The 13039-nt window shown below is 42.8% G+C and overlaps 1 protein-coding gene across 2 annotated transcripts in view; it reads right to left on the bottom strand.

Moving 5' to 3' along the window:
- GCC2 (GRIP and coiled-coil domain containing 2) overlaps positions 1 to 13039 on the bottom strand; it is a 61510-nt gene that overhangs the window by 11363 nt on the left and 37108 nt on the right. For both annotated transcript variants that reach the window (XM_075200256.1, XM_075200258.1), the window contains exons 12-18: positions 12473 to 12577; positions 12078 to 12240; positions 10689 to 10789; positions 10533 to 10610; positions 10027 to 10164; positions 1061 to 1182; positions 527 to 703 (exon numbers count right to left, since the gene is read on the bottom strand). In XM_075200256.1, coding sequence (XP_075056357.1) covers positions 527 to 703; positions 1061 to 1182; positions 10027 to 10164; positions 10533 to 10610; positions 10689 to 10789; positions 12078 to 12240; positions 12473 to 12577 — 884 coding nt within the window. The remainder of the gene's footprint in view (positions 1 to 526; positions 704 to 1060; positions 1183 to 10026; positions 10165 to 10532; positions 10611 to 10688; positions 10790 to 12077; positions 12241 to 12472; positions 12578 to 13039) is intronic.

The following is a 13039-nucleotide window of genomic DNA, read 5'->3' as shown; positions in this document are numbered from 1 at the left end:
ATTGAATATGCGTCTCAATCAATATGAAAAGGGTATTTCCACCACTTTTAGTTTTGGTCATAGAAACCTTATAGGATATGTATCTGCGCAAATTAACAGCATTTACAATACAGCAAAAATTAGCAAATATTTGGCTTTTGTACCTATAACATCCCATTGAGAAACATCATGCGGAGATCATACAGGAACTAATGGCTGAACCTAATCCTATGTATAATTTGTAATGGCCCTTACATGTATGTGCTTTTAGTTTTGTGTTCCTGTTTTCCACCGATTCTCGTGCTGAATAGGAGCCAAGACTGCTGTTGTGAAGTGTCTTAGCAACCTGGCAAAATCAAGTAGAGCATGCCAGCTTGGGAATGTACTGTCAGTGCGTCTCCCTGTCCTGAGAATAAGACACTTGTATAATAACATGTTCTGTAGTTTAATCCATGTAGTACAGAAAAAAACACTGCTATTTAAAATTCCTCTTAAAGTTCACACATTGATTTATTTTCTAGGTGAAGAAAGGTGAAGAATGACTCACTTTTCTCTCAGCTCAGCCTCTTTTGCAACGGTCTCCTTTAGCATCTTATTATGTCTCTCCAGCAGCATGTCATGTTCAGACTGCAAGGCCTGTAGCTCCGCTGTGTTCATCTGCAGACTGTGTTGAGTTTCTTGTAGTTTGGTTTTCACTTGATCCAACATTGTCTGCAGGTGCTCCCTGAAGCCAATACAAATAGCATCAATGCAGAATAAGAATATGTACTAATATATACAGTAGCAGCCAAAGCTGCCTCAACAAAATAAAATGTTTGGTTGGTGTTACAATTAGCATGTGTCCTTACATATTTACTTTTTAGTAGCTTTGTTATATATTGTCAGTTACTGTACAGATAACGGCAGTGTACTTATGCAAAAAGTAACTGTTTAAATTTCCTCCAATGTTACATTTTACACTATGTGATCAAAGTCAGTAGAAATAAAGCATCATTACAAAAAAGTAAAGGTTCCTTAATTACATGTTCAGGATAGCAATCCAATATAATTTTTAATTGCAAAACCAGAAAAGAAAAAGTACCTTTCCTGTTTAAAGGCTTCATGTTCAGCCTGAGATGCAGACTTATTCTTCTGTTGTTTGAATACATTATGAACACGGACTTTGTAGCTTTCAAATTCAGCAGTCACTGCAGCCTGTTCTGCCTGTAACATAAATAAAAACTGGTTTTACTTTCCAAGACAAAAATGCAACATGTACAAATGCAGATAAATGCCAATCACTGCCTCACACAAGATCAAAATAGATGAGAATTTCGGCGAGTGTGCTGAACATTCTGATCATTTGATTAACTAATGAACCAAATACATAATGAGCTAGCAGAAGATAAAGAATATAAAAAAGCGCATATATACTACAACCTTAAAAACATAACATCCACAGCTTAAAATGTAGTTTTGAATGGAGTTATTATATGAAAAACTAGTTCTAAATACCCTTGAATACGGCATTCCCACTTCCCACAAAATGTCAACAATCCAACAGTGTCCCCTTCTCTCCTACTACCAACTCCCTGATTTAGACAAGCAATGGTGTTCTTAAAGCCTTTCTTTATGGAAAGTTTGAGGAAGGGAAACCTCAATAACATCATTATGTATATCAATATGGACCACCTTTGTAGGAAAGGAATAGGTCTTGATTGTCAAGGGGCATACCTGTCAGAAGAATAATGCACTGAAGTAAAGTATAACTTTGTATTTTGTGATATATTGATGAAATCCAAGTTTTGGGTGGAGTTTTCTTTTTACAGTTTATTTTTGCACAATAAAATGATAGCCCCTCTCCCCTCCTGTCTTCATACAGACTCTTCTGCTCTGCCCTCACTCCATATGTCTGCCCGGAGTTTCCGAAGCATTGGTACTTAGTGTTTATTGTTCTGTGATGTTTTACCCTGTTTGGTCTACTGTTCGTATTATGTAAGGCGCTGCGAAAATCCTGTGGCGCCCAACAAATAAATGATAATAATAATCCACATATCCCTCTATTTTTGCAAGTTTAATAGCGGTTGCCTAAAACCCAGCCAGTTCTAGTAATGGGTTCTGAAAAATGTATTATAACTGTCTTCTAGAACAAAGTAGAAATATGGAATAAATTACACTAAATACGGTATTATTTTTCACACATATACATATGAAACATGATTATTTTCTATTGATTCCTCGTGGAAGGATGCCTATAGGCTTCTTACAGGGATTGTTATCAATACTGTCATGTTGCTATTTTCAGTGTTTACAAATGTATACAGTCCTCCTTAAACATGAATTTTGGAACATATTGTTTTGAATGATTAGGTTTCCCACAAAGATTGTACATTGAGTGTCCCAAATAGACAATTTATCCAATCATTTCCTTGCAACTCTTAACTCGGCAATAAAAAGGTGTTGATTGCTCTTCTGTGATAACGAGGCATATCTGAATAAATAGGGAAAAGGCCCCTGAAGTATGTTGGTTTACTTAATGAAATTACATTAACCCTGCGTTTGCTTACCCACAGTAATTTGATAGTAAACCTTACGTCTAAAGTAAATTCAGATATTAGGATTGATCATGACAGCATAAACATATTCATAATCAGCATGTGATGCAGAGGTTAGCATTGCTGCCTGTATATGGGTTTGATTACCCACTAGAGCCCTTTCTGTGTGGAGTTTATATGGGTTTCCTCTGAGTGCTCTGGTTTCTAACCACACTCCAAAGACATGCTTGTAGGTTACATGCCTTCTGACATAATTAACCCTAGTGTGGTTGTTCATGTCGTAGGAAGTATGGATTGTATGCTCCACAGCAGCAAGAACTGATGTATTTGATGATGATGATGTGAATATTTAACTATTCTCTTTAAAATGCTGTGTAATATGTAAATAATAAATTATCCTGATTATGCCAAAATTATGACAATTTCCAAACACAGAAAATGCAAGTCCACCCCAGTTTCTGAAGCAATTAAGGTACTGTAGAGATAGGGCTGACCAAGAACTGATGCTGGTAATGAAGAAGAATAGAAAGTATTGTCCTAAAAGTGGAAAAGCCCTTTTATTAAATAAATTGGGGATCACTTTTGCATTGCAAGCCCTGTCTGGCTGACTTGGCATCTTAACAACAACCACTGGGCATAGTCACACTCAAATCAAGAGTTTGTGGACTGCTAGTTTCTCTTCTCATGAGATTGGCAGGTACAAACGTGGAAAGTGTCTGGGGAGGGTGCAGTGTACCTTTTTGAGCTGCACCCTAGAAGTGTTTATGGAACATTTTCAGATATTTAATGTTTGCATACAAAACAAAAAGATAGTTGTCAGCGCTTATCTTTTACACTGCATATCTGTGTGTATCTAGCAAAATAAAAAAGAGGATTTATGTACTTACGTTAAATCCGTTTCTCTGATTCCGTCTGGGGGACACTGCTTACCATGGGTTGTGGAGGGAGCTTGGGGAGTTGGCACCTAACTAGTTAACTTTTAGTACCGTCGACAGACCCCTCCCCTCTACAATCCCCCTGCCCCCTCTTGTTCAGTTAATTAAAAAGCCCAAGGAGAAAAGGGCAGTCAAACAAGAGCACACAGAAGAAAAGCAGAAGGGAGGGATCGCAGTGTCCCCCAGACGGAATCAGAGAAACGGATTTAACGTAAGTACATAAATCCTCTTTTCTATTTCATCCAGTCTGGGGGACACTGCTTACCATGGGGACATTCTAAAGCAGCCCCTAAAGGGTGGGACTACTCTGAAAGCCCCGCTCGTAAAGCACTACGAGCGAAATTTGCATCCGCAGGAGCAAATACATTAAATTGGTAAAACTTTGTAAAGGTGTGGACAGAGGACCAGGTGGCTGCCCTGCAAAGCTGGTCTGCAGAAGCCCCATTTCTCGCTGCCCATGACGCCCCTACCGATCTGGTGGAATGGGCCGTAAGTCTCTCTGGCACCTGACTGTTAGTCTTTACGTAAGCCTGCTTAATGGTAGCCGTAATCCATCTTGCAATGGACTGTTTTGAGGCTGGCCAGCCTCTCTTATTGGCATCATACAGAACAAACAAGGAATCAGTACGCCTCACTTGAGAAGTTCTTTTTACATAAATGCGGAGAGCCCTAACCACATCTAACTTTTCCATAGACTGTTGATCCGAATGGGAAGTAGATGAGAAGAACGGAACTACAATTTCTTGGTTCAGATGGAAAAACCAAAACTACTTTAGGAACAAAGGAAGGGAGGGTTCTTAACACCGCTCTGTCTTCGTGGAAAACTAGATATGGTTCCTGGCAAGACAGAGCACCTAATTCTGAAACCTTACGCGCAGATGCAATAGCCAAAAGAAAGAGGACCCTCCATGTCAACCATTTCAAATCTGCCACAAGTAAAGGCTCAAAGGGAGGCCCTTTAAGCATGTCCAACACCAGGTTGAGATTCCATGGCGCTGTAGGCGCTACATAGGGAGGCTGAATATGCAAGACTCCCTGAAGGAAAGTCCGAATGTCTGCCAAGTTCGCTAATTTCAAGTGGAAAAAGACTGAAAGAGCCGAAACCTGAACTTTTAGGGAACCTAAACGAAGCCCTGCTTCCAGGCCATCCTGAAGAAAAGCCAATAACCCAGGGAGACGAAATGAGGACGTATGACATGTCCTATTTTCACACCATCTGATATAGGCTTTCCAAATCCGGTGATAGATGCGAGCCGAGACTGGCTTTCTGGCCCGCATTATAGTGTTCACTACACTGGAGGAAAAACCTCTAGCCCCTCCAGAGGCTGGCTTCAACAGCCATGCCGTTAAAGTGAGCTGAGGTAAATTCTGGTAACGGAAGGGACCTTGCAGAAGAAGGTCGTCTCGAGATGGAAGACGAAACCCCGGTCCTTCTGCCATAGAGAGTATGTCCGCGTACCAGACTCGGCGCGGCCATGAGGGAGCGATTAGAATTACTGGCAGACCTCCCTGTTTTACTCGTCTGAGCACACGAGGAAGTATGGGAATTGGAGAGAACAGGTATCCCAACCTAAAGTCCCATGACATCGTCATAACGTCCACTGCCACCGCTAAGGGGTCTCTTGCCCTTGCGCAAAATCTGTGCACCTTCCTGTTGTGTCTGGAGGCCATGAGATCTATATCCGGAAGACCCCACTTCTGAGCCAGGGACTGGAACACTTCCGGATGGAGTGACCACTCCCCTGGCATCATCTGATTTCGACTTAAGTAGTCGGCCTCCCAATTTCTTATTCCTGGAATGAATATTGCCGATATTGCTGGAACATATTGTTCTGCCCAAATCAAGATTTGAGCTGCAACATTCATTGCAGCTACACTCCTGGTTCCTCCCTGTCTGTTGACATATGCCACAGCCGTGGCATTGTCTGACTGACGGGGTGGTCCTGGAGGAGGGACTGGGCCCCCCGGAGGGCTAAAAGAATAGCCTTCAATTCCAGCACGTTTATTGACATGGTCGACTCCTGAACCGACCAAAGGCCCTGGAGTCGGAGGTGTAGGATTACTAGCCCCCAACCTGTCAGGCTGCCGTCTGTTGTGGCTATGATCCATGACCATGGAGCGAAGGACCTGCCCACTGTCATGTGATCCCGAATCAGCCACCACTGGAGTGATTGTCTCGTCCTCGGGGATAGAGAGATCCTCTGGAGATCTAAGCGAAGGTGGGATCCTGACCATTTTGTCAACAGATCCCACTGGAAACAACGAGAATGGGCTCAACCAAAGGGGATGGTCTCGAAGGAGGCCACCATCTTTCCCAGCAGCCGCATGCACAAGTGCATTGAGGGGCTGGGGGGAAGACAAGACCTGGGATGTTATGCTTTGAATTGAAGCGATCTTCTCCACAGGCAGGAACATCTTTTGCTGGCTGGTGTCCATGATGAGACCTAGGAAAACCATGCGTTGACACGGAACCATCTAAGATTTCTTTAAATTAATCAGCCATCCGTGGCCCTCGAGAACCGCCAAGGTGAGGGACAAGTGATGACGTAAGCAATCTACTGAGGAGGATTTGATGAGCAGATCGTCCAAATAAGGCACGACCTGAACTCCCTGAAGGTGAAGACATGCTGCCATAACTGACATGACCTTTGTGAAAACCCTTGGCGCTGTTGAGAGGCCGAAGGGGAGGGCCCGACGAAGGATCCCACCAAGAATCTTAGGAGAGACTGATGGTGAATCCATATGGGAATATGGAGGTATGCGTCCTTTATGTCTATGGACGCCATAAACTGATCCTTCTCTAAGCCGTTTATCACCGACCTCAGGGATTCCATACGAAACTTGTCCACCCTTAAGTGCACATTGAGGCCTTTTAAATTTAGGATGGGACGAAAGGAGCCGTCCGGTTTCTTGACCAGAAACAGGCTCGAATAAAACCCCTGCCCATTCTGGAAATCTGGGACCCTGCAGATAACTTTTTGAGAAAGAAGAGAGGCGACACAATCGTGTATAGCCTGTCTTCTTAAAGGATCTCGGGGTAGCGGAGTCTGGAAAAAACGATGTGGAGCCGGGCCCAACAGATCTATCCTGTACCCCTCGGATATAATACCCCGAATCCAAGGATCTTAGGAGGACTCTGCCCATTGTTCCTGAAACAAAGACAGATGTCCCCCCACTGGCGCCCCCTGAAGAACAGAGTGGTCGTCAGGACGTAGGCTTCTCCTGTGCCTTGGAGGCCTGGCGCCTAGCTGCAAACGAGGATCTCCCCTTGGCTGAGGAGCCTCGAGAATTGGGTTGTCTGCCTCTAAAGGACTGTCCTTTAGGAAAGGAGGTCCCCCAAATGGGGTGACGAAAGGAGCTGACCCGAGGGTTCCTGCTCCTGCTAGGAAATACAGGCAAGGAAGTGCTTTTGCCACCTGTTGCCTGTGAAATCAGGGTATCCAACTCCAGGCCGAACAAACCTGCTGCTGAGAAAGGAATGGCTTCCACGGACCGTTTTGATTCAGCGTCGCCTTCCCAGGATTTCAACCATAACTTCTTCTTGCTGAGATAGATGCAGCCCGAATAGAAGAAGATACAGCCACTGTGTTCTGGGACGCCTCGTACAGGTACCCCGATGCCTCCTTCAAATGCAAAGCCAGGGGGAGTATTTTGGAGTCCTGTAAGGCTTCTGCTAGCTGGTCTGCCCATGCTTCCATGGCTTTAGCAAACCAAGCTGAAGCAAATGTGGGCCTAAAGGAAGAACCCACAGCCACAAATATGGATTTCAACTGGGATTCTACCCTGAGGTCATTGACATCTTGCAGAGATGCAGAACCTGGGGCTGGGAGTAAAGTGTGCTTGGCCAAACGGGCTATAGGAATATCCACTTTTGGAATACTCTCCCAGCAAACCACATCCTCTTCCTGCAATGGATACAAGGAAGAAAATCTTTTGGGAACAGTGAACCTTTTCTCAGGCTGTTTCCAGGCTCCTTCTGCAATTTTATTAAGTTCTACGGAAGGGGGAAAACGGCTAGCCCTTCTTTTGGCTTTCTTAAAAAGATTTCTGTCTCTAGGAATCGGATCCTCCGGTTCTGGGAGGTCCAACGCCTGTCTTACTGCTAAAACCAAATCGTTAATAAATAGGTTCTTAGAGCTTTCATCCTGTCCCAAAGGTAGAACCTGGTCAGAATCAGAGTTAATTTCCCCCTCTTCCTCTGAAAACTCTTCAGAATCTGAAAGGACCATAAGGGTATTATCAGATCTAGGCCGCTTTCTTCTAGCAGGCGGAATGTTTGGGGATTCGAGTAACTGGTTCAGTTTATTCAAACCCTTTATAAAAGCTGCGGACCATGGCGGCTCTGTGGGAACAGGGGCTTGGTCCGTCTGTAATGAGGAAGGTCCTGGTATGGACGTTCCACTAGAACCAGAGGAAACAGGGAGGGCCGACGGTGTACTAGGATTATTAGTCACCGAAGTTGCAACACTAGCCCACAATTGATTGGATTGAGAAACCATCTGAGCTAAAGAGGAAACCGACTATGTTAGGGAGGCCACCCAGGGCGGTTCCTCCGATGGAGGGGCTGCCACCTATTGGGATTGTGCAGGGGGGACTCCTACATCACAAACAGAGCGCCAACGGGAGAGAGGGAGAGAGAGAGAGAGAGGTGTGTAGAGGGAAAATAACTACAATAATCAACTAATCTAGATATAAAAGTTGTACTTGTAATATTTTAAACACAAGTTAAAATTTAAGCAGGTAGGAGAACTATAAAACAATCCCTACTAGCCCATTTGTACACAGCAATACAGAATATGTGTTTAAATAAAACAGATACTTAGCCCATAGGCCAAAATAGGGGAGAAGTCCAACAGCAGTATCCTGGTGCCTGCTCCCTCAGATCTGTTCTCTGTTCCCGGGCTTCTCCTTGGCGCCAGAAGACTGGGACAAACCATCTGTCTCTCAGGAAGGAGGGGGAGCTCTGTGTTAACTCCCCCCCTTCAGTAATGCTGTTTCTGCAGCGATTCTGTGGCCGATGAAAAAAATAAAAGGTATTTCTGCAGCAGAGTAGTGGAGACCTCCAGGGGAGGTCTCCACAGCGGATAATGCCTGATGCCCCCTCCTATGCATGAGGGGGGATCCAGGTATAGCCCCCTTCTCCTTAGGATCGCCTTCCCGAAATCCAAGATGGCCGCCGCCAACTGAAACATCCGATAACCGGCGCTCTATGCCTGCAGTGGCAGCGCCGGTTATCGGGGAGGCTCCAGGAGTGACAGCGGTCCATGAGGCCGCTTGTCACTCCCAATTCAGACACCCGTTCCTCCTGTCCCTGTCAGTGAGAGCCGCTGGCTCTCATCTGACAGGGGAGTGCCTGCGCTGCTCATCTGTGAGTGTGTTCTCTATAGTAGAACACACTCCAGCACTGCCACCTGTAACAAAAAGTTAAAAATAAAAGAATAAAATTAAAGTATAAAATTTATACTAAGCACTAAAAAACACTGCCCAACTACGCGGCACCTAAAAAAAACTGAACAAGAGGGGGCAGGGGGATAGTAGAGGGGAGGGGTCTGTCGGCAGTACTAAAGTTAACTAGTTAGGTGCCAACTCCCCAAGCTCCCTCCACAACCCATGGTAAGCAGTGTCCCCCAGACTGGATGAAAGAGAAACAGGAGTTGTTCGTTCAACATTTAAGCCTGCATCCCAGCGTCAAGAGCACCTCAGTATATGCAGGTGCTGCACTGACCTATATGCCTTAAACACCATTAAAATGCAGTTCACAACCAGATGCACTCACCTCCCAGGTACAAGGGTTTACATCTAACAAGGGTTTACATCTAGCAAGGGCTTGCTTGTGAGCCACACCCAAATGTGCCTTAAATAGGCTTGATGGACAGCTGCTATGACAATAAGGCAATATTTTGAAACAAAACCAGAGGAAAAAAAAATGTTTTGATCAAAATATGATCCAATACCTCAGGTTTTCATTTTGCTAGACACACACAGATATGCAGTGTGAAGGATAAGCGCTGACAACTATCTTTTTGTTTTGTATACATATATGGGCATTTATATTGCCACGTATCTGGTACCATATACAATATGGGATATACAGAGCGCGGGCTTATTGCCAAGCAGCTGGTACCATATATAATATGGGATATACCGAGGGCGGGCTTGTTTTTTCCCTGGTTTTATTTAATGTTTGCAGCAACATCAGTTTTGCCAGGGATTGATGGAGTGTGCAATATATTTATTAGGCTGGGGGAGATATTTGGAAACATGACAAAATAGAAAACTATGAGTTGCTAAACATCATCAGCAACTTAAGAACTAATGACCAGAGACAAATAAAAAAAAGTTTCTCAGCACACATTCAGCACACTGAGGCAATATTTACCACTGTCACATCTCACAAGTGATCTTTAGAACACTCAAGAGGAAACTGCAAACAATGTTTTGACTTCTTAGGTGCTTAAAATAGAAACCAAGATGATGAACTCTACCGGATAGACAAATATTATATGCTCGTGTCAGATCAGCGTGCGAGTGTGAACACTGGCATACACAGAATCTGCAGCACAGAAGTGATTTGGTACCTTTGCAGCAGTACACTCTTCCTGGAGAGCTAGTAGTTTCTGCTGGTACGTGTTTGATACTCGTTGATGCTGTTCTGTCAATGTCCTGAGCTGCTCTTGTACTTTGTGCTTCTCTGAAGTCAGTTCCGCAACTTGGATCTAAAAACAGCAAAGATAAAACATGTGATATAAAAAGAAAAGGCATCAAAAGAGGTATAAAGACATGATGAACCTTGTATATAAATATATACCCACTGCTCTTTACATTGTGAACCATTCTCTACCTGCAATTATCATCTCCCCACCTCCTTAATGTATCGTCTACAATGTTTTATTTGCCATCATAAAAAGAACTACATAAACTATGTCTTCCAATAATTTATTAGAAGACATGTTGATTAGTTTCTCTTAATTATCAGAAGTCTAATAATATACAGCTATACACAGAAAAAGAATGCACAATGTAACAGCATAACAAAGAACATCTTAGCCTAAAAAGAAAAACAAGTCATGGTTCTACTTTATACCTTATAAGCTTCCACATGTTGCTGATTTGCCTCCAACTCCCCTTTCAATGAGGCCTGGAGTATTAAGTGATCCGATTCCTAAGAAGAACAGCAAACATGTATATCAGTAAGGTGAACATGGCGAAAGAAACAGGCTAAAGCTCTCGGTACACTCACAGCCTGCTTGGAATCAGCCAGCTCCTTTTTGGTCTTAATCAGCAATTGCTTCATCTTTCTGCTGCGCTCCTCATGCTGCTCCACTGTGGTCTGTAGTAATGCTAGACAGAGAATTATAGGAGATGGAGATTAAATTCTTACTCTATGAGGGGAATTGAACTGGCCGCGATGTTCTAAGGAACATGGCGGCTGAGCATTTTTACCATTTATATGGTAAAAATATCTGTTAATTTTTGCTCACACCTATATGGAGCGCAAGCAAAAATAAGGCATATTTCTGTGAAAAACAAATCCGCACAAGGTGTATTGCGGCTGTTCCAGAGACACCGCGCACAGTTTTGTTTTAGTATTGAATCTCCCCGTGTGTGTGTGTAAGGAGAGCACATATAGTAAGGTACAAGTACAAAACATGCAGCACTTACAGAATAGTCTTACAAAGCATAAAGCACACATGAACTAAACAGGTCAGGGGCAAGTGGGGCAAGCTGGGCTCTGCCCCCCCGTCGGTCCCATAGTGGGCTGCCTTGGGCTGGGTCACCTGCATTTTTTCCCCTTTAAAATGTCCATAATGGACTGCTGATTCGAGTTTTGCCCCCCAGGCTAAAATTTGCCAGCCCTCCCCTGGTTGTGGTAGTATCACTAAAACATAGTATTTGTATATAACATTAAGCTTAATACCAAGAGGCAAAAAAGGAAGTGACCTGTAATCTGCGAGTAATGTGATCAATATGAGCTTCCTCCTGCAGTGTGCGTACTAGGAGTGTAGTAACTAGAAGCTGAAGGAAATCGTAGTCTGGAATATTCAGCGAGGACACACAATGGTATAATTAATGGGACACAGTGCTACTATAATCAGTGGGACAAAATGCAGGCATATACAAAGCTGGTAAAAATCTCGTTATCTATTCACTCATTTTCTGCAGTAAACCAATTTGTAATCGGGCTTCAAACTGCAATGGAATACTATAAAAGTGTAGAAAATTACTAGTTATTATACATTATTTGTAGTGTAATTCTATTTTTTAGAGATTTATGTAGTCTATAATGACATTATTCCCTGTTCATTTCACAATGGCAATAACTTTGTGGGTTTGATTTTCCTTTACTTAAATGAACTGGAGAGTTGGCAAAGGTAAAATGTTATAAACTTAATTGTATTGGTGACGCTAAGGTACAAATCATTATCTTATTGCATTTGGTATAGTATACAGAAACTTATACTATTCACACAGTTATCACTAAATAATAAACTGTCTTGTAAAGCAAACTTTACACCCATAAAAAAACAACTTGACTGCCCAGTGCATACGGTTAAATGGGAACGGCCTGTAATAACAGTAGAGGAATTTCACTAGCCAACATACATAACATTTAACATGCGTGTCTTACATATTTCTTCTTGCATCATTTCCTGCTTCTGCTTCTGGACACTGATCTCCTGCTCCAAGTCCTCCAGCTGACTGTTCTTATGGGTAATGCTTTTGTTGAGTTCTTTGACCAAGCGTTCATAATCAGCCATTTCCATATCCATCAGCGTGCTCTTCTGAGCATCCTAAATTAAAGATCCGTGTCAAGATAGGGCATAGACTTATATGTTGACTAGAGACCTCTCTAATGCTTCCAATTGTGAAATATATCATGTCTAAGCAGAAAAGTCCTAAATATGCTGTATTTATAATTGTAAAGTAAGCAGCGTCCTTTACACCTGCAAACATTGGCATCAAAGAATATTTCCTGTTAATAATACCACTTAGCATTCCTACGTAGATACTTTAGTGTTTTACCTTCCTGACTAGTCCAAGCTCTTCAGTGATTTTGTGAATCTGTTTTTTTTCTTTTTGCAGCTGCGACTGAAGTTCTTCAATCTGTTTTAGTGCATAATTATGATCCTAAAATTAAAGAGATTCCAGTAAGGATAGCATGTAAGCAACAGTACTGCTTTAGATTCAATTTCTCCAACCTTCTGATTTCCTGGCTGATCTGCTCTAGACACCATGCATCAATAAAATCCATACAATATATAGTAAAGGGAAGACAGAGTGGAAAGTGCACAGGCTATATTTGTGGCCTTAAGGAGTAACAGCTAACTACAGTCCTGGTCTCATGTTTTTTTTGTGTTGGCAATATCTTATTAGCCAGATACTGTATAATAAACATACCTTTATATTATTGTGCAGGGCAGGACTAGCCCAATTTGTCATGTTAACACAGCTCCTACTGTATTCCACTATATGGAAAACCAACTGTGGCAACAGGTCAGCAAATTATCACACAATACTGAATGACTCAATTTTACAAAATGCAAATACACACGCAGGCCACAGCCAGATCGATCAATGCAGACACTACGT

Source organism: Mixophyes fleayi, chromosome 2, assembly GCF_038048845.1.
Source record: "Mixophyes fleayi isolate aMixFle1 chromosome 2, aMixFle1.hap1, whole genome shotgun sequence".
In the NCBI taxonomy this organism is placed as follows: Eukaryota; Metazoa; Chordata; class Amphibia; order Anura; family Limnodynastidae; genus Mixophyes; species Mixophyes fleayi.
Note: the sequence above shows the minus strand (reverse complement) of the source record. Positions and strands in the feature narration are given on the sequence as shown.